Below are 22646 nucleotides of genomic sequence, written 5' to 3'. Positions count from 1 at the left end.
CTGTGCCAAAGTAGTCTACATATACAGTATGTTTGGGCATCTGCAGTGGCGTAACTATATAATTTGCGCCCCCCCGCCAAACTTTTTCGGCGCCCCCCCCTCCCCGGCGCCCCCCCCTCCCCTCCCCATACCCATACCTGACAGAGCGCTGCTCCAGTCTCCGCTGCGCTGCTGCCCGGCCGCATCTGTGGTCACTGTCCCGTCACTCGCTCCCGGCGCCGGCTCCTGCTGATAATGAAAAGAGACTCTTAGAAAATGGCTGCCAAAACTGTCTGCAATACGGGGGCAGCCATTTTCTAAGTGTCACTTTTCATTATCAGCAGGAGCCGGCGCCGGGAGCGAGTGACGGGACAGTGACCGAAGATGCGGCCGGGCAGCAGCGCAGCGGGTAACTATAGCACCGCAGCCCCCCCGGCGCCCATAGTTACTCTGCGCCTCCCCGCCATGGCGGGGGCTGCGGTGGCCTAGTTACGCCAGTGGGCATCTGCCACAGCCTCTTTGCTACATTACTCTATTTTGCTTTGTTTTGCTGGCAATGCCGCTTACACAGCTGTAATACCTGGCCTTAAAACAAGATCAATGCTTGTTCATTAGCATTTTCAAATTTGAAGGAATCATCATGTATTTGACTACTATACAGTCATCATAGTCAACGATCTGTTCGTCCTCTCCTGTATAAACAGTTTAGACTATATTACAAGAACCAGTTTTAAAGGGCACATACATTGACCCATGTGGCAGCCCTGTTTTGCTATGCTTTGCAGCTGGGTAGTTGATAATAGAACTTTCCTCTTCACATTAACAGCATTTACAATTGGCCTAAGCAGGTCTGCCAAGGTGGCATCTAAGGAAGGTCGCTGATCTCTTCATTACATTCCATTATTCTGCTTTGTATGGAGGTTGTATGCTTGATTTCATGCACCTGTTAGTAATGGTTATGACTGAACTGGCCAAACAGAATTTAGAAGAAATGTCCAGATGCTTTTGGCCTGTACTGTATGTACAAAATAAAATGTTTGCGTTTTTGGTCAGCAACAGATTTTCTGTGTTGCGAGATGTCTTCTATGGTTTTCAAGTCCCATAATTGATTTTGGACTTTACTTTCTTTGCAGAAGCTTTTTGTTATCATAACTTTCAGCAAGCATATTGTGGAGCAGATGGTGTCCCTAATCGGGTGAGTCATTGAGAAATACATGTGTTAAACATATACTTGTACTTATGTTGGAGAACCCCACTCTAGCACTCTAAAGAAAATGGTGTGTGTGTGTATATATATATATATATATATATATATATATATATATATATATATAATATTACAGAGACATGAGTACTCTTGAGAACTGAAGGTTTTTTACAAACTGTATTTGACTAATTTGCCTAGAAAACATGATTTTTACTAAAAATTCACCACAATGTACATGTTAGAGATGGGTGCTAGATGACGCTTCGACAGTCGGGTTTTCGACGGCCATTAGTCCAACATCGGAATCCCAACGGTTAATTTCCCAACAGTCGGGATTCCGACTGACCAAGGATATTCTCCCTCGGAGAACCCCATAGAGGGAGAATCAAACCCCCATAGAGGGAGAATAGAACTTGTTGCGAGCCACCGAGCTGACAAGGGCCCTGTAGCGCTCGCCCGGTCGGAATCCCGGCAGTCAGGATTATTATGTTAGACTAATGACTGCCAGAATCCTGACTGTGCGTCATACCACACCCGTTAGAGATGTCTTACTTTACTACTCAATGCCATATCTCTGAGGAGTCATTCTCAAGACCATAGATTCATTTAAGAATGGTACAAAGATATCCAAAACATCAAGTTACTCATTTTTCTCTCAGCAAACTGGTACGTACCTTCTGTCTCTACAGAACATGCGAGTGCCACATTATTATGAAATTCTGAGCATGTTACAATAAAACGTTCGACTAAAGCAGCTGTTGACATGTCCTTGCATTAGCATTTTCTTCATAGACGTCATAATTTTACCTAAGTGGGCCATAAGACCTGGAATGATAGTTAGGATTAGCTGATGCAATAATTTCAGATATTGGTCATACTTGGAATTTCTACATATCCTGCTACATTTTCACGAATCACTGTGTAGTCATATTTGTATATGAACCAGGTGTACTTTAAATAAGTGTGTGTGCATGTATCTGTATGTATGTATGTGTGTGTATATATATATGTCAATATTACTATATAGAATTACATTTAGCTAAGGCATAAATTATTTTAGCACTTAAAATTTCTCAGAGGTACTACAAAAAATATAAAGGGCCGTATTCAATGCGGACAGCGAGGGGGTTAAACGGCAGGGATCGCCGAAAACAAGCTATCCTCTCCTTTTAACCCCCGTGCCAGCCGCTCACCCTATTCTATGTTCCGTTGGAATCCTCGCTGTCACAGGAATGCAAGGATTGCCCCCAACAGCGAGGCTCGTGGGTAATGCAGGGAGCCCGCTGCATTTAGCCTTGAGCCTTGCTATTTTATCACCTGCATATGCTGTTTCGAGGGGAAAAAGGCATGTGCAGGGGTCAGTTGAATACTGACCCTGCGAGCTATGTCAGCAAGCAGGCAGCACTGCTCGATGTCATAGCTCACAAAAAGCATTTAATACACCCTACAGTCTATATTTTAAAGTCTGTCTTGTGATGTCATTTTTCCCTGTGTGCGCATACAGTAGCCCCATACGGTTGGTAAACATATGGTTTATGCAGCAGAAAAACAGTAGTGTAGTGTATTGATAAAAATGAGCTTAAAGTGTGGTTGTGTTATCTGTTCATTTTTTTTGTTGAAAGAAATAGTTGATTATATGTTAAATTCCAGGTGACCGTGACTGTTGTGATGCTTATTATTCACTAAATAATTTGCACAAAAGCAAATAATGCAAACTTTTAATATGTAAATTCTGAAAGCGATTGCTACCACTGCTGCACTGATATTTTTTTTAGTTCTGAAATGACATTTAGAGACAAATATAGAGAGAACACAGAATATAGAAATAGAAAACAGAACAATTGTTATGTTCAAAAACTGTTAGGCCCATACACACTGGGCGATTTTCAGCTGAACGTAGCTCAGTTTACTCGTTTGAGCTGCTTTCATCTAAAAAGCCACCCAGTGTGTACTGGCCAGCGTAGGGCGCTAATGCGCACTCCCACATCATCAATGGACCGGCTGCTCATCTGCTGCTATTCTTAGCTGCCCACACTGGCTGCGTGCGAATGCGCGACCATACGAACGGACCTGAATGTGGTCCTATATTCCCACCACATGTACATGCACACAGACATTCTAGGGTTAGTTTGTTGTAACTCAATTGACCTACCAGTATATTTTTGGATTGACTAGGCAGTAATATTTCCAAAATGGAGGAATGTTTAAGACGGAGTAATGTGAGATATATTGGTCACATGATACCTGTTCAAAATAATAAGGGACTAGGGACCTGTTCAGCGGGGCAGAGTTTACCTGTCTTCCACAAGACACAACAGTGAGATCCACAGTGCACAGCTGCTCCTAGTGACGCCCACCTCTAGGGTGACCACCCCTTTCCCACCCCCACCCCTTGCTGATAGACGTTTTATCTTATTTGTACCAGTTACAATAAATACATTTTGTTTTCATTTAAATCAGTCTCACAGAACATTTATATCTTGGCACAAACCAATCACCACACACATCATAGCCACAGAGTGCGCATTTCTATCCCCAATACAATATCTATGCTATCAGGTCTTTGGACAAGACCCAGATTTTGCTGCACCACCACACAACCTCTAGGCTAGAGCGCAATACTAAAACTAAACTACTAGACTGCTCACTAGTCTGCAAATATACGCAGCCTAGCGAGCAGGTAAACTCTGCCCCTCCGAACACCTATCCTGATTCCGTTCACTAGCATGGTAACGTATGCGTTTGCATACTCATCCGTTCACATGTGGCCGCATGGGAGAGAGACTATTTAATGGTCGCGCACTATCAATGACTTTTTCTCCCTAATAACTGACTTTTAATCTGGCCGCAGATGGCCTTTTTGGGGGCGGGTGCTGATGGTGTGTTTCAGCCACCAGCCCTGAGCAGGCATTGACACACCTGCATTTGCAGGGATACGCCCAGAGTTAGCACCAGACCCCCCACCCCCTGTGACTGTGAAACTTGCTGAAAGTGTTTGCTCCGGGGGTATAGTCATGCATGCGCATACCCCTGCTACCACCATTCTGAGGTGGCCTATGGGCTACAAATCGAGGCAGTGGGGTCGGCAGAGGTTCAGCGCTAACAGCGCATGCGCAGACCCCCAGCTTCCGGCTCAGCACATTGCAGGAACGGACTCCTTTCGTACCACAGTAACTGCGCCTGGGGGATAGAATATTTAGGAGTTTTAAAAGTATGCTCACCCCTTTTTTGGCTAACCAATATTATGTAAAAGCACCTCTTAGTACAAATGTAATTACTTACTATCTCTCAAAATGAGCTTCGGCATCAAAAGTTTTTTCTAGTATGTCAACAAAAGGATCAAATAACCCTCTAAGATTGAAGTGCACCTTTCCACACTGAGTAAAGCAGTGGTTACCCCGGTAATGTTTCATTCTAATGATTGCTACTCTTAATGCGACCATACTTTTCCAGCCAGTAAATGTCATCCAGTGACATCATGTGAATTCCTGCTCAAGGAGTAGCTGATGACTATATTAACTCCTTGATATAAGATAACTTAGTCACCCAATTACACGTTGTACTGTATTGTCTCACATTAATGAACAGTGTAAGGGTCTAGCACAACTCAAGTTTAAAAAAAAAAAGACAACATCAGCATATTACAGTGCTGTGGGGCTCATTCCTTTGCTAACATCCTCCTTCCTTCCCAGCAGTACTGTTTGAGGTACACATGGTAAAGCTCTTTGGTGGCATGTGTAATGTGGTCTGTGAGTCATGCCATTAATATGGTCATTTAATCCATTACTAATTTCAGTCGTCTCCCCTTTAATAGTGTTGGACACATTAAGAGGCATATATACTAGCAAATACTGTAATGTTCTTGTTATCACTCATTAATGATCTTAAATGGTGTTCGAACAATCCGCTTCTAACTCGGGTTTAAAATGACAGGAGCTGGTTGGCAGAATCACCATTTAAGATTAGTAACCAGAAAATCACTTAAATATGTGCCTAGGTTTTAGGGCTGGTTCATTCCATGGAAATGTCCTTTTTCATGTAATGTTTTCATGACAAGCTTTGCATCAAAATGAAAGTACGGTATATCCTGTCCCACACAAACAACATTTATGTTGCACAAGGTATTCAAAACACAAGCTCAAAAAAAAAAAAAAAACATTTCACACTATGGCCCTTAATCTGATTGAGTCTGATGACTGCATGTGCGGTTGGACAGCCAATGTTTGGTGTTTGCGCATGTGCAGTGGCGTTTCTGTGCATGTACGAACGCCTCGCACGTCCGAACATGGCGTGAACTCCGTGCAGAAAACGATCATACAGAACCATCTGAGCAGGGGGTGGAGAGGGATGTGAAGGGCTTTTTGGGCTCATTACCATATGCGTATGTCCCGCTTTTCATGGGCGTTTCCATGAAAATGCTGAGCGTACCTATGGTAATCTGGCCATGACTCGCGTGTGGGGGGGCGGACAGCTGGCATAGGTGGATGTCAGCTGCCCGCCCATATCCCTGCTTTCACACAGAAAAATTTCTCTGGAGCACTCAGGGCTGCCTGACCGCTCGGTCCATCATTCGATGGTAGGCGACCATCGGAGAATGGGGGAGGTTCCCACAGATGGGGGGTGTGTTCACTTGAAACATCCACTCCCGGTCCATTCGCTTGGCGGCTTACCACATTCGGACAGTGAGAGCGATCCGTACGATAGGCGGGGCTAAGAACACTCTGTGTCCGTCTGAAATACGCATCCGTCTGAGTCAACCAGAATAAGGCTTGATCTGTTTAGACCAGGCATGTGCCAACTATGGCCCTCCAGCTGTTGTGAAACTACACATCCCAGCATGCCTTGCAATAGTTTTAGCATTCCCTAATAGCAAAAATGTGGCAAAACATGATGGGACGTTTAGTTTCACAACAACTGGAGGACCATAGTTTGGACATGCCTGGTTTAGACAAACTTTAACGTTTGTTATCATGGAATGCATATTCTGCCATCTCTGTTCCAGCTACCACATGACACATGAGATGTGCTGCCATAGCAACTACCAACAAATACATGTGATAGACATGTACATGATGCATTTAGCTTCATGAACCAACTATGCTGTTATGCATAATGATGAATGTAAACTGTATTATGTACAGTAGTAGATTTTCTTCACGGAGAGTCATCTCCTTAGTGAAACAATATTAGAATACATCATTTGAAACAAATGAGTAGGGTCAGTTTAAAGCACCGTACACAACAGGGGCGACTGGTGCCCTGTGCTGAGAGATACTGCTTAGCACATATCGCTCAGCTCACAGCGATGCACCAGCGATGTGTGCTGAGCGATCTGGCACGGCTAGTTTTCTCTGGAGAGAGAACATTGGTGATGACTAGAAATATACTGCATGCAGTATAAATCTCGCTGGGGAACCGCATATCATCATTGCTGGGGCCTACACATGAAGTGATCCATGATTCATTTCTTAGTAATCTAGGCAGAAATAATAAAAATAGGTCTATAATCATTCCACAAGTCAAAATCCTATGATTCTAGGAAGAACAAGCTAGCCCAAATGGAGCTATCTTTGTCTGCATGCCTTTGGTCTAGATACTGTAGGTAAATTATAGTGCTTTCCCACTTATACTGTAATTCCCCTTTAATTGCATAACTTGCAGGGTATGCTCAATCCTGTTCAACTTTCAGAGTTTTTCACAGTATATGCCAAGAATGTATTTATATTCCTCTGCATTTCCTGACCACTCCCTTTTATAACGTTGTTCTACCCGATGACACTCACGCACAGTCACTGTGTTGCACAATTGCATGAATGAGATAGTTTTCCACCCACACAAAGTTTTATCTTTGCTCTTTAGAATAGGCTGTATCCAATGGACACGTTTCATTGTGCTCTGTGTGACGCTCATGTCAGCAGCTTACAGTGTGCTTCAAAGCATTTCATTCACGCCCTGCAAATCTTTAATCCTTTCAAAGGTGACACCTATTCTTCCTCTCTATATAATGTAGTCAGGCTATGACCCTCTGTATTTTTTATCAGTTACCCCTAATAGGACCGTTTTTAAAGATTTCTTATGTGATACTGTAGCCAGTACTTCCCAGTTGAATTAGTATTTTGGTTTAAATCTTCAAAACCGTTATAAAAAAAGTGCCCATGCCTAAGGGTGCCCATACATACTGAGATAAATGCATGTGTTTTGTACTACATCGCATCGCATCACATGCAATGCCATGTACTCCAAAACGCATGCATTTATCGCAGCATTTATGGACACCTTAAGGCCTACATTAAATGATTGTGTCTGCTTTGTAACCTGCTAACTCTAAAAATGTATGCACACTATTAGATTCTCTTTCATCAATCCTGGTGACACAGCTTAGCCATGGGAGCTGCAGGGAAGCCCGCTTTCTCCCAGCTCAGTGCTGTGATCTCCCTTGTTTTGAGGGGGAAGTCTCAGGTGACTAGAGGCCCCCTATGGTTTTGCCATTGTCAGGGTTTACTGCCGCACTCTAAGGCGGACACGCCAGTTACAGGAGTCCCTTGCGGTGTGACACTCCACTGGGATCCCTTACCAAGGGGAGTCACAGAGGAGGGAGGAGAATTAATATTAGGAGCAGCTAAAGGGGGTTGGTGTCTAATCACACATTCTCCCCGCTGAAGTAGGGACTTGGTCTCTTCCTAGTTGAGGACTGGACTTTTTTTTGCCCGCTTCATGCAGAGCTGAAGGTCGCCATTCTCTAACAGTCTTGCAGCAGGGATTCTCATACATCGGTGCCTTCCTGTGACCACAGCAGCATACAGATAAATGCCACTGGTTTCATTACTCTGTATAGCGCCTGATATTGCACTATGTTTAAGTATGACAGAAAGGTGTAAATCTGCTGTTGGTAGAGGAGGAATGTTTTATTCCAGAAGCAGGGATCCAAAAGTGTGGGCAGTGAATGCCATGACGTTATGTGTTCCCTATGGTTGCACGAGTGCTCAAACGGATACAAGAACAGAAGATCGGGCAATCTAGTAACTCTGGATTGGATAGCTTGGCACTCAGACATCTTTCGACTGTCGGCAGCACCATCCTGGCGTCTTCCTCTTCGTCCAGATTTGTTGCGATAGGGTCCTTTTCTGCTTCACGACCTAGCTCAGTTAACTTTGAAGGTGTCCCTTTTGAAACCTCTTTGGTGAGAAGAAAAGGTTTTTCAAAGACAGTAATTCAGTGCTGAAGGCTAGGAAGTCAGTATCATCTGCAAAGTATCATAGGGTTTGGAAGATTTACATAAGGTGGTGTGAGAGGCAAAATGTTTACACTTCCAGGTTCAAGTTATCTAGATTTCTGGATTTTCTCCATGATGGTTTTGCAGCAGGGTTAAGACTTAAGTCCTTAAAGGTGCAAATTTCGGCCATATCGATTTTTTGTTTCAGAAGCGTGTGGCTCTGCTGTCGGAGGTACAGATGTTTCTGCAAGGAGTGGTCCGTATTAAACCACTTTATCGTCCCCCTGTGGCCCCGTGGGATTTGTCCCTGGTGTTTTCGGTTTCGCAGAAGGCTCCGTTTGAGCCCTTGAGGTCTGCAGATTTGAAGTTCCTAACTTGGAAGCTTTTTTTCTCCTAGCCATTGTATCTGCTAGGAGAGTTTCAGAGTTGGGAGCATTGTCTTGTAAGCCTCCATTCCTAATCTTTCATGAGAATAGGGCCATTCTACGTAAGGACCCTAAGTTTCTTCTTAAGGTTGTATCAGATTTTCATTTAAATCAGTAGATTGTGCTCACGTTTTTTTCCCCTCCCTTGGAGGCTAAGAATAGGGACATATGTGGTTCATTCTCAATGCATTTATTTAGATAGGGTGAAATTTTATCGCAAGACAGATTCGTTGCTGGTTCTCTATGATCCTAAGAGAGGTTGGCTGGCCTCAAAGCAAACCATTGCTCGTTGATTGAGGTCAGTGATCTCATTTGCATACACAAAATTGATAGACAGGTTCCATCTAGTATTAATGCACATACTACGAGGTCGGTTGTCTCTTCCTGGGCTGTGCGTCACGGGGCTTTGGCAGAGCGGCTGTGCAGGGCTGCCACCTGGTTCTCTGTTCACACTTTCACCAATTTCTACTGATTTCATGAGTTAGCTTCAGGGGACGCTTCCTTTAGGCGAACACTTTTACATGCTGTGGACCTGAGCATACCTTCCCAAGGCTCTTGAACGTCATATGTTAAGCTGTGTCACCAGGATGGACAAAAGAGAAAAAGGGATTTTTGTAAGAACTTACCGTTTCTATCCCTTTCTCTGAAACCATCCTGGTGACACAGCACTCCCTCCCTTTATGCTCAGTAAGTATTTATAATTGTTCATGAAGAATAACGTAATGACTGCCATAGGAAATAAGTGAATTAAACATCCAAGGCTGTGTGTACACAATGGAGCATGTGACTCGGAGCCAATAGGAAAGCAGGGGAGGGCAGAGTTAGCAGGGATAATAGGGACAGGGAAGGAGGAGGAGTCTGCCAAAAAAAAAAAAAGCAGGAATACATACACTGGGATTATAGCTTCCTTTAGCCTGTTATCCGATGGCCATAGTGGAAAGATCCGACGGATATGGCCATATGTGGCAATGTCATAGTAGCATTTTGATACCCACTTAAGGAGGTGGAAAGTACCTAGGGGTATATATATATATTTATTCCAAAAAACTGGGTGGTGTAGGTCGACACAGACAAAGGCTGACATGCCAAGCTACTGGAATGCCTGGGAGTCGCCACCACAGCAGCTAGATTCTAGTATAGGGGAGATTGAAGCCGGAAGGGGGGATTAGTAAGTAGTAGTGAGAGGCGTAGGCTTAGTGACCTGGTCGCACTATATGCATTAACATAACTTCAGCATTAGGGAAGCGTGGCGCAGGAGGCACACACTAGGCCGACGGTTTAATGCTAGCAGCTGCACAGCAAGGAAAGTAGGACAGGGCCCAGTCACATGTCTCCACAGATGACAAATTGCTCGAGGAAACGTGGAAGGAGGTGGAAAGCGGACCCAAATCGAACAAGGGTGTTGAGGAGGCGTGGACAGCCGAGTCAGAGCAAGCAGGTGACGGTCCTTCCAGCGGTGAGACCAGGTTTTTTGGTGTTCTTCCTTTTCTGCACATGATGGGTCTCACGCCAGACACTCTTTATAGGAAGGGGCCGGGAGTAAGTAGCATGGCCAGGGCTCCCAAGCGCACAGCCAGCCAGGTATGCCAGTAGGTGGGCGAGCAAGCAAGGACACAGCAATAAGTGCAGGAGGGTGGCATGGCCAGAGGCGGTCCAATGCGACTACACCGCAGATACACGAGGCTTGAAAGAGAGCCGCAGGCACGCCAGCCAATTACAGCTAGACATCATGGCCCTTTCTTTCTAAATGAAACAAAGCTTAATTTGGAAGCTCACAGATCAAGGGGGCCACGGCCATTGCTACAAGGCAACCTTCATAAAGGTTACAGTAGCTCTCAGCAGCGCAGTATTGTAATCCCACTTACTTAACTACAGTAAAGGGAGTAAGTGGGGCAAAGAAGGGATGTGCTGCGGCCGAAACACTTATCTAGAATAGCTGATAGGGAGAGCTGGGGCGCCTCTCCTTGTCTTGCACCATAGGGACCAGAAGGGACCTTAGACAGGCGGGGCCAAATATATATAGGATGAGAGTTTCAGAAAGTGAGAGATTTTGGGAGAGTTTTCCAATTTGTTTTAAAGCAGCAATCAATTACATGGCAAAATCAACCTGGTTTTGCATTGTCAATGATTGCCTCTTTAAAAAAAAATGGGAAAACTCTCCCAAAATCTCTCACTTTCTGAAACTCTCATCCTATATATATTTATATATATATATATACATTTGGCCCGCGGTATTTCATGCCCTACCATCCACTAGGGCTTGGTGGCAGAATAAAATGTCCATGTCCACTGTGTCGGTTTCGGGACAAAAAAAGTGAAAAACCCCATGTCAACCTTTGACTGTCGACCATCCCCATGTTGACCAAAGTGAAGCAGCGGAGTGACCCCAGGGCAACACAAAAGTGAAAAAAAAAAGTGAGGATAGGTTAGTGAGAGAGGCTGCTGAACATAGCAGAGGTAACAAAGTGAGACATAAAGTAGTGAGAGGTAAAGGTCTTCCTGAGTATTGTCTCCTAGGAGTCTCAAAGTTTTACTGATGTCTTCTGGGATGCAGCAGGGGAGGAGCCTGTGCCTTAAAGATATAGCATAGGTGCCCTGGCTCCTCTGTACCTCACTATATCCCATGGTTGAGCTGTGTAACCAGGATGGAGAAAGGGATCAGAATGGTAAGTTCTTAGAAAAATCCCTTTTTTCTGCAGTTGTGAATATCCTTGAATAAAAACTGCAGACACTCTATTGCAAGTAAATTCAAGAGTTCCTGGTAACATAAGTGCTCCAAACATGTACACAGAGGCTTCGTTCAGCAGTGGCAGTGCACCTGGGCCCCTGAGGACTACGGGGCGCACTGCTGCCCCTATCAGCCTCTTCCAGTCACCCACTGGTTTTTCCTTTCACACTCTGCCTCCCCCTGCCTCTCCTTGTCACCCTCTGCCTCTCCTCAACACCCACTGCCTTGTTGCATATTGTTAACTTGGGTTGGGGTGGAGGAGGGCCCAAATTACATTGACACCTGGACTTTCCCGAACCACTAAAGGAAGCAATAGTCAGACCACTTCTTAAAAAATCAAATTTAGACTGCATGACCATCTACAGGCCAGTATCAAATCTTCCTTTTCTAGGAAAGGTTATTAAGAAAGTAGTTGCAACTCAACTAGAGACCCACCTGTCAACCCATGACATTTATGATCCATTCCAGTCAGGATTCAGGAGAAGACCTAGCACAGAAACAGCTCTGGTATGTGTGCTCAATGATCTTCTAAATGCAAGGGATAGAGGACACTGTTCAATCCTAATACTTCTAGACCTCTCTGGAGCATTTGACACCATTGACCATGGGATCCTAATTGAGTGCCTGAAGAAATTCTGTGGTCTAGGTGGCACAGTCCTTAGCTGGTTCAAATCATTTCTCGCTGGCAGGTCACAGAGTTTCATCGGGAGTATACCCTTCGCCACCAGTGCCGTTGTCTTGTGGGGTCCCACAGGGTTCTATACTCTCTCCCATGCTTTTTGCAGTATACATGCTTCCACTGGGTGACATAATAAGACGTCATGGCCTGGTCTACCACTGCTATGCAGATGATACACAACTGTACCTGTCCTTTGCGCCAGGCTCCAATAACACAATAACAACCTTAAATGGCTGCCTAGCTGAGAAACATAGCCAGAATCAAGCACTTAGTTTCCTCAGACGAGCGGCCTAAAGTCATACATGCATTTATATCATCACGACTAGACTACTGCAATGCTCTCTACTTGGGTCTCCCAGCAAAATAATTGCACTGCTTGCAGCTGGTACAAAATGCAGCCGCCAGACTATTAACTAACCAGCCCCGCTCCTGCCACAGAACTCCCATTCTCTACTCCCTTCACTGGCTACCTGTAAAATGGTGAATCATTTTCAAGATTGGCTTACTCACTTTCAAGGCCCTACATGACCAGGGCCCAAGGTACCTGCAGTAGCTTCTGATTCCTTACTGTCCTCCTACGATCCGTTGAAGAAAGACTTCTAACAGTACTCAGAATCTCCCTGATTTCATCTGGTGGTCGAGCTTTCAACTTCTTTGCTCCAACCTTATGGAACTCTCTTCCTCACACAGTGCAAGATGCCCCCACTGTAGAATCCTTTAAAAATATATTAAGATCATATGTACCTATTTACTCAAGCATTTCACTGACATCTACTGTTAAGCTTGTTTTGTATTTTGAGCTGTAAAGACAATGGTGAAGCACTTTGAGTCCTATTGGGAGAAAAGTGCTATATAAATATCATTATAATTATTACCACCTGCAAGTTCCACCACTGCATGTACACATGCCGATTAGGATGTAATAGGTGCGAAAGAGGTGGCTGACCTGGGTCAAGTAGTGTCATTTCCGGTCTCATCCTTTTTATATACAAGCAGGAAATAAAGATATGTTGACCGGGTCAACCCCCCTCATTCAACTACTGTATACAAAAGAATATCCCTAAATACAATGCAAAGCATTTGTTGTCTTAAAGACAAGAGGTTCCCTTGTAATTTATCTGTTTGCAATTTTACTGTAGGAGAACTGCTCATTACATACATACCATACATACATTATTCAGTGTGGTCTAAAGCAACTGTCAGGAGACCTTTACCTTACTACAAATGCTTCCTTATGATTTGTGGGCTGGTATATTCAATGTCATCTGTTCCTATCTAGTCTCTGAAGATTCTGGGCATTGTTGGTCCACACCCATTCATTCATTCATTCATTCATTCATTCAGGAAATGTCCTGTATTTATACATAAGAATGTCCGTTTCAAGTATCATGTTACAGTAGATTTTGAAGAATTTATTTGTTTCTAAAGTCCTATACGGATTTAAAAATATGATTGTGGCAAAAGTAATGAGTATATTTATTTAGGAATGTGAATTTAAGAAGTGTTCACAGTAAACCAAATCCTATAAGGTTTGGTTCATTCAGTCACGGTTTAACTTTTAGGCATAGCACAGGGCAGTTACCCTTAAAATGGCACTTCAACAATAGTTTTCAGCTTTTTTATGGTTGACCTGATGAGAATTTATCAAAGCAGGAAAGACAAAATTGTGAGCGGTAAAGGGCCAAATGTAACAGGGTGTGAGAATCAGAAAGGGAGAGATTTGTGCCTTTTTTTTTTTTTTTTTAAAGCAGCAATTTATACTGGTAAAAAACTGGATGATTTTGCCATGTAAATGATTGATGCTTTAAAAAAAAGGGGGGGGGGGGGAACTCTCCCAAAATTTCTCTTTCTGATTTTCACACCCTATTACATTTGGCTCACAATATCAACAAATTAGCTTCACTTTTACAGGCTGTATTTGAAAAATGTCAGTAATAAACTAACTTTTTATTTTTATACAGCGATATTTTTATTTTATCGCTGTAAGCTTTGATGAATACCACCCTTATTATCATTTTAGCAAAATATTCCTAAACGTTTAAAGTACAGTACATGTTTTATATTTGTTTCCTTCAAGCAGAGCACTTTAATAATTTTAAGAGCATATACAGTAGTACAGTGAATGAACACAGAAGAGATACAGTATAAATACTGTTGAATTATTAAATATTTGGAAGAGTTCCTTGTACCAATGATGATACCTTATGGTATGATTAGAATTATGTGAAAATAATGTCAAAATACCTGATAAATCAGTATACAGTGTATTCCTAATCCATGTACATGTCATTTGAATAATTTATTCAACAAATGGTGCTTTGTGTTTCTCCATCCAATACAATACCCTCTATTGTCTTTATCAGATATTCATTTGCTTTTTGGTCTGCTAGCCAAAGTGGGATGTCATGGATATGCTGTGCAGGAAACCATGCATCATGTAGTGTAAAGAGAATGATCAATTATAATTTGTGGGACAATATTTTCCTATATAGAAATGTCCCGAAGTTGTGCTGACTGGTATGGATCATTGGGTCGACCTAAAGATGGTCGACACCATTGAGTTGATATACTGCAAGGTCGACAGGGGTCTAGGTTGACATGGGACAAGGTCAACATGACATTAGGTCAACACAAGCATTAGGTTGACACTGGGTTTTTTGTTGTTGTTTTTTTATCCGAATGTCGACATAGACACTGGATTAAGTGCACCGCTGTGCTCGCTATGCTTCCAGAACGGTGGCTCGCTGCGCTCGGCGACCTAGACCCCTTTCGACTTTACAGTATGTTGACCTAATAACTGTCAACCATCTTTAGATTGACCAACCGACCGTATCCCATGCTGATATTATGTAAATAAGAAGGTGATAGATCCTAGTACTATAAAAAAAATAAAGGTAAATTGTTTGGGGCCCATCCTTCACAATACATAGCGCTGTATTTTCTTTCCTGATTAGTACCCCTTGACAAATCCCACTCTAGGGTACATCAGTCCCATGTCACACTGCAAGAACAATGCATGGTTACAGGACTTCAAACCACACTGCTTTGGGGACAATTTGTGGCCAGATAATTATCCCCAGATAATAATACATTGCATAGGCATTCCCCCTCCCAATATAATAAAATATATAGGTGGTGTCATTCCCCAAAGATCATAATACAGCACATAGGGTCCCCCCCCCCCAGATAATAAAGCACATACAGTAGGTCCTCCCACCCAGATAATAGTATAGCACATACTGTAGGATCCCCCACATATAATACAGCACATACTTTAAGTCCCCACCCAGATAATACAGAACATAACTCCTCCACCCCCCACAAAAAAAAAAAACTAAATAATACAGCACATGGTCAGTCACCCACCAGTTTGCAGAAAAGAGGCCAAAGGCATGGAGTAAATTCATTCCTGCACAAGGGACCAGCACAGCAGCCGCTGGATGTTCAAAGCAGCAGCTGGCAGCCAGGAAAGCAGTGAGGGAGACTTAAGCCACGAAGAACCAGTCACTGCCTGAGCTGTTGCTGCTTGGTACTGTAGAAGCAGCGCTGGTTCCGGGCTTTCAGTGTGGGGTGGCTTTGGTTGGCTTTAGGACCCTGTGTTGAGGCTAGATGGTGCGGTGCTGGCGGTACCTCCTCCCTGTTGCCCCAATTATTTGTGTGCTGCGATATGACTCAGAGTGGGTCCACAGGGCTGCGTGATGTCACGATGCAACGCACACCGCACCTGCAATGATGGGAACCTGCAGGATTGGGAGCCTTAACCACTACTTTAAATGGGTGCTTTTGGGTGTGTCAATACTAAAGGGTGCCTGAACAGATGCAACAATTGGTGTGCTAAATACTTCAATTGCCTTGTAAATTAATTATTGTGACTCAGGGGGAAATTTACTAAAATGGAAGTTCAATTTAAGATGGGATGTTGCTATGGGCATCCAATCATATAATCTATATTATGTTCTAGAACAATGGTTCTCAAACTCGGTCCTCAGGACCCCACACAGCTCACGTTTTCCAGGTCGCTCAGCAGGTGCACAGATTTAAAAAAGATCCACAGGTGGATCTAATTATTTCACTTGTAATTCTGTGAGGAGACCTGCAAAACATGCACTGTGTGGGGTCCTGAGGACCAAGTTTGAGAACCTGTATTCTAGAAGGTGCTAAATAAAAAAGAAGTAGATTCTGATTGGTTGCCTATTGCAACATCCAATGTAAAATATAACTCCCATTTTAGTAGATTTCCCCCTCCAGAGTGGAAAACAGGACAGATGCGAAGGTGTATAGGTGGAAGTAGAAAGCTCTAGTAAACAGGTGGGTTTGTAAAGGTGCATACACATTGGCAGTATAGCAACTGTTCTTTTCAGGGGGCGGAGCCACCCTCGGTCTCCCTGCACATTCGGGCTAATACATTTTTTATTTGTTTATGCTGTCCATGGGAGGTAACATCTGATTTATGGTTCATCGATAATGGACATCCCTAATCCGCAGCAGCCTCTTAGGAGTGACACTGAGCCTGTGACTGATGTGAGTACACTGTGTCATTATGTGGGGGGCACTAAAATTTAGATCAGTGTTGCCTACCGTCCCGCAATGTCCGGAAAGCACACTAAAATCTGTTGTTGCTGAGACCTGGACGAATGTTTTGAAATAGCGCAGCAACATTCCTATGATTGTAGAAAGCTTGATACCCCATGGTGGAAAGAGCAGTGCCGCTCGGTAGATGCTGAATGGCAGCGCCTGGAACAGCTTCTATTACCAGTGCTGGAACCAACGACCCAGCCTACCGGGGTTCCCCTCGTAGAAATGGTACCCCAGCCTGCTACAATCGTTGTGAAACCTGCTAAGGAGACATCACATCACAAGACCCAGTTTAAGCTGCTGGGAGAAGCCAAAAATGTTAAACACGTGCTCCCACCAGTGGCCCCAGATTTGTTGCCGGAAGGGCAGCACGGATGGTGTAATGGTTAGAATTACTGCCTCACAGCGCTGAGGTCATGGGTTCGAGTCCCACCATGGCCCTAACTGTGCGGAGTTTGTATATTCTCCCCGTACTTGGGTGGGTTTCCTCCGGATACTCCGGTTTCCTCCCACAATCCAAAAATATACTGGTAGGTTATTTGGCTCCTAACAAAAATTAACCCTAGAATGAATGTGTGTGCGTGTACATGTGGTAGGGAATATAGATTGTAAGCTCCACTGGGGCAGGACAGTGAATGTTCAAATATTCTCTGTAAAGCGCTGCGTAATATGTGTGCGCTATATAAGAAACTGTTCCCCTTGCCGGCCCTCGCCCAGAAGGGTGAGCAAGCCTCTCCAATTGAGCTCACTCCCCCCACAGCCTCCTCCTCTACTGGTGAAATAATGCTATTCAATTCCCTTTTAGGAGGGAGTGGGGCCAAAATTAGCTTCTGCCTTTACAATTTTAGCCGTGAATGGCAGAATTTATTGTGCTGAGGGTGGGGCTTAATGACCTCAAACTCTAGCCCCTCCCCCAGTAATGTTGCTGAGAGTCTCTTCTCTGGCCTTCTCCCGGAGAGGAGACCTATAGAGTAGGCAACCCTGTTTTAGATTGATGTAGGTTGTACAGTGTGTGTGTGTGTGTGTGTGTGTGTGTGTGTGTGTGTGTGTGTGTGTGTGTGTGTGTGTGTGTGTGTGTGTGAGATCCTGAAGGGGTTAAACATGTGCCAAAAGAAAAAGTATCTGTTACAAATGAAAGTTAGGATAAATGCCATAAATGTTTTTATGCTTGTGAATGCAAAAAACATGTATTATTTTTCCTGAACTACTGCTGTGCATATTTTTTTTTTCTTAATAGCTCTTGGTTTTTGTTGCTGACTTACGTGGGTGGGTATGAATTTGCCCATTGTGTGCTGATGACATAAGCAAAGCTTAAACCGAACAGAGTAGCTTACCTCTATGATTACTGGAAAGTAAGTAAAGTAGTATTAACTGGAAAAGGGAACTTGGCTTCCCAAAAAATGGTATACAAACCAACTAATAAAGCTGGGAATTAGCCATCATAAAGTGTGTCTGTACTTTTCCTTGAAAATTAGTTTTTCTTCTGCTTTGTAATGTTCTAATAGCTAACACACAAAAATTAGCTTCTGGGAATATGTATTTTCATGTGTGAGGTGCGCTTCTGTTGAGAAATCACAGCAGCTCATAATTTTATTTACGAGCCCTCGTGCTGTTCTCACAGCTGAAGTGCATCAGCTGCATACTCTGCAGTAACAATGTGTAGTTTTTCTTCTAGACAGGTTGGTTCGTCGTCATTCCCCAAAGCAGTTTAGAATTGCTCTACAGATTAAAGTTCAGCACATTGTTAAGATGGGTGTAAAAACAGTACAGTTTGTTAATTAAAATATGATTTCTTTTAGACCTATGTAGCTGCAGGGTGGTGATTGTTTTTCTGCATCCTGTTTTCTTCTAAAACTGTCTTTTAAGGGGGTTATTTATCAAAGCTGTTGGTGCCCATACATACAGTATGTGCGATATCCCTTGAAGCACCCCGTGCGATAAATCACACCTCAGGGGTTTTTCCCTCACTCAATGGGGCATGAGATTTATTGCATGATTGTATGCACATGTGACCTGAAATCGGGTGACGGAATTAGGGCTGGGCTACTCTGGGCATATAAACTGGCAGATTGCCTTGATAAAAACAATATGCGATTGCACATGGGATGTGATAAATATTATGTGCAGTACATACTATCTTGACATGCGAGATTCGACCAGCATACCTGTTCATTGCGTCAGGTGACACATGCGATTGGCGTGCGATCCATGCAATTTGTTGCTGCGGTTTATTGAAATTGCATGATTGTACCCGAGATCGCACAAGTGTATGGCGCCATTAGAGAGAGAGAAAAGATCTAGCTTCTACCTTACCTTTTACAGGTTGTGTTTGTAAAATGACAGTTGTTACTTTATCTCACAATTTTATCGCTCTCCCAGCTCTGATAAATACCCCTGTCTGCGATCTCTGAACATTTCGATTTAGAAAATAATTTAGGTTAAATAATGGTACAGTGAACAGGACAAGGAAGTACATTATATGTGACTTTGAAAAAGCATCTCATTCAATCCATGTTAGCTACACTACTTGCAGTGTGAGTACCGTCAAAGGTTACAATGACTGAAATTTCTATTTTTTAGTTTTATTCATGTCAATTTAAAGTGATATCCTCTTGAGGCCCTCAGAAAATGTCAGAATTCACACTTATAGTACGCACCTCATTGTGGGTGTAAGTTAATTCATCCTCTATGACACCACCTTACAAGCCTGCAGTATTTTTAGATGTTTGCTCTTTGAATATAAGAGCACAATTTTCCACTCGTCTCACATCAGAAATCGATAGAGCATGAAATGGTTCTTGTGTAAGCACCATTTCACGTGCTTCTTTTGTATGTATAACATGGAAAAAGCAGATCACTTACACTACTTTTATTTATAGTTTTCATATTAATTACCATAGCTGAACATATTTAATGATACTTTGAATCTTATACATGTCATACTTGCGACGTTAATTAACTTTTCCCCTGGAGTTGCAGTTGGCACTCAAGGAGCAAGGATGGTGCTTCTTCTCATTAATGGGCCCATTTAAGAAGGATTGCATATACAATGCTATCTGGGCTCAATCTTCCCACCAAGAATCACATTGTAATATGCAATCCTAATGCTGGGATGTAAATTCCTGTACACCCCACTGAGAAAGAAGCCCATCCCTACCGAGTGATCTGTGCATGCACGGTTAGTAGTAACTCCACTGACCGCAGTGCCCCGGCGGCAGTGCGAGTGCCATTCTAAAATGGTGGTAGCTCCGGGACCCTATGGATACATCAGGCAGCATCGCATGTCTCATAGAAACTTATGGGGGGCATACGTCTGACGGCAGGGCAGGAGAGATCGCAGCAGGGATTAGAGATTCCTTCTGCGCTCCCTCCATGATACATTTTGGGGGTACTTCATATTTGCACCTAACCCCCAAAAATGGGTGTTATTTAGGTGATTTAGCCACAAATGATAAATGGGCCCCTTTGCCCTTTTCTCTAAGCATTTCATCATATTGGCACCACCCTTTTTGTAGAGACTGTATTCCCGCCTGCTTCAATAGAAAGTGGATGGGATGTGGGAGATCAACCCACTTTTCCAGGATCCAGATGACTAACTACAAAATTTGGTCTCTCCCTGATACTTCGTTCAGACTGAAAATAGTTATTTTGACACCCCCCCCACCACCACCACTTCTATGCAAGGGGAGTCTGTCTTTTTCAGGAACCTTGCTTTTGGACTGAATTGGACATATGCTATGGGACACCGTTCCTAAATATTCCTAAGTATTTTTTGTCAACCACTGATTTGTGTGTTATAGGCATTTCTTAGCGCTGTGGTGTTGTTATTTTTTTTTTTGGTACTTGTTTCCTAGCACGGCCCCGTCGGGTCCCATCGCATACCTTAACTTAAGGCAGTGGTAGCCAACCCTAGGCCTCGAGAGCTACCAACAGTTCACATTTTCCAGACCACCTAGCTGCTGCACAGCTGCACTCAGTAATCACTGACACATTTTAAAAGATACACAGATGGAGCTAATTAGTTCACTTGTGATTCTGTGAGGAGACCTGCAAAACATGCACTGTTGGTAGCTCTCGAGGACTAGGGTTGGCTACCCCAGACTTAAGGTATGCGATGGGACCCGACCGCCCGATTTTCGGGCTTTAAAGACGTTTTTAACGCACTTTGAAAATCGGTCGCATGGCATGCGATGCGACCAACCCGATTTTTAGATTGGACCCAATGTAAAAATAGTCCCTGAGACCCGATTTTACATTGGACCCAATGTTAAATGCCCCCCAGACCCGATTTCTAATTGTAAACCCACCCTGATGGTTAATTATGTGAAATGCCCCCCATTGTTAACGCAACGCCACGATCAACGTCAACCCGAAGTGTGGCGAGAGCAGCGGTATGCGTCCTCCGACCTTTTCATACCCCAACAATCCACGTCGGCGTGGAGTTGATTTTATATAATGTGGCGAGTGCCGCAAGGGGACGCGTAATACATCTGAAGTAATCCCCTTGTGGCGCTCGCCACGATTCAGGCTCACCACACTATATAAAATCAACTCCACGCCGACGTGGATAGTGGGGGTATGAAAAGGTCGGAGGACGCATACAGCCGCCCCTCGCGGACTTGCTGCGCTCTCCACGCTTTGGGTTGACGTTGATCGTGGCGTTAACAATGGAGGGGCATACAATGAAAATTGGGGTCTGGGGGGCATTTAACATTGGTTCCAATGTAAAAATCGGGTTGGACGGGTCGGTCGCATCGCATGGGATTTTGGTTGCATGCGATGCGTTCGACCCGATTTTTGCAATTACAATTAAAATCGGTGGCGCCGTGCTAGGAAACAAGTACCTTTTCTTTTCCTATCTACTGCTAATCAAGTGTTTGCTGTCATTTGCCTACTATATCACCTAAGCTGCATGAGAGGTTTATGCACACTTTATGTTTGATCTTCACTTATCCTAGTTTAATTATTGATTGTAGGGACACAGATGGTTCCCCATTATTTAGGTTTGCCATTGACCAGATTTATTTAGATTTTAAATGCTTGCAGACACAGTGCTGCAGCTGCTGTGCAGGGTTACAAAACTGCCAGTCAGCCCAGCAAACCTTGGTTTACACAGACATGGAGGATACCTGCGCAGATAGGATGCGCAGCCTTGCTGACTTGACGCTCCTTAGATCAGCGTTCAGTTTCTACCCCAGATCTGCCCCCAGCTCCGACATATACATCATGAATGAAATGGTGTATGTCTTCTGCACATGTGAAAACCAATAATGGGTATAAATAACTATTAATGGTGTGTCCTAGAAAACAGTACTACCATTGACTGCTCAAGTCCTTTGCCATCAATAGAGACCATTCCGCTGGCATTCCCTAGACTCAACACACTAGGTCAGTGGTCAGGAAACTCGGTCCTCATTACCCCACGCAGTGCATGTTTTGCAGGTCTCCTCACAGAATCACAAGTGAAATAAATAACTCCACATGCAGACCTTATAAAATGTGTCTGTGAGTAATTAGTACACCTGTGCACCTGCTGGGTTACCAGCAAAACATGCACTGTGTGGGGTAATGAGGACCGAGTTCCCCGACCACTGCGCTAGGTGTAAGTAAATAATGGACCAAGGGGAGTCAACAGGGAATGTCTTCAAAAACAAAGGTAGGTGTATTGTGCTCTTCTATCAAGCTGCAGAGTCTGTCTTTTATCCTGTGACCTGCCTATTGGGGCTACTCAGCGACAGATCTGCGACTGATGCTTTTATCTGTGCACATCCGCTGGGATTTGCAAATCCTCTAGAGGGCGTATCCATGAATCTAGGCAGCTGCAACATTAGGATATTTTA

At 43.7% G+C, this 22646-nt stretch overlaps 1 protein-coding gene across 1 annotated transcript in view; it reads left to right on the top strand.

The window, feature by feature from the left end:
• Window positions 1-22646, top strand: part of VMP1 (vacuole membrane protein 1) — a 195307-nt gene that overhangs the window by 156001 nt on the left and 16660 nt on the right. Inside the window, exon 10 of the mRNA XM_083173766.1 lies at window positions 1113-1174. Coding sequence (XP_083029892.1) covers window positions 1113-1174 — 62 coding nt within the window. The remainder of the gene's footprint in view (window positions 1-1112; window positions 1175-22646) is intronic.

This window comes from Crinia signifera, chromosome 2 (genome assembly GCF_055691185.1).
Source record: "Crinia signifera chromosome 2, ASM5569118v1, whole genome shotgun sequence".
NCBI classification, from domain to species: domain Eukaryota; kingdom Metazoa; phylum Chordata; class Amphibia; order Anura; family Myobatrachidae; genus Crinia; species Crinia signifera.
Note: the sequence above shows the minus strand (reverse complement) of the source record. Positions and strands in the feature narration are given on the sequence as shown.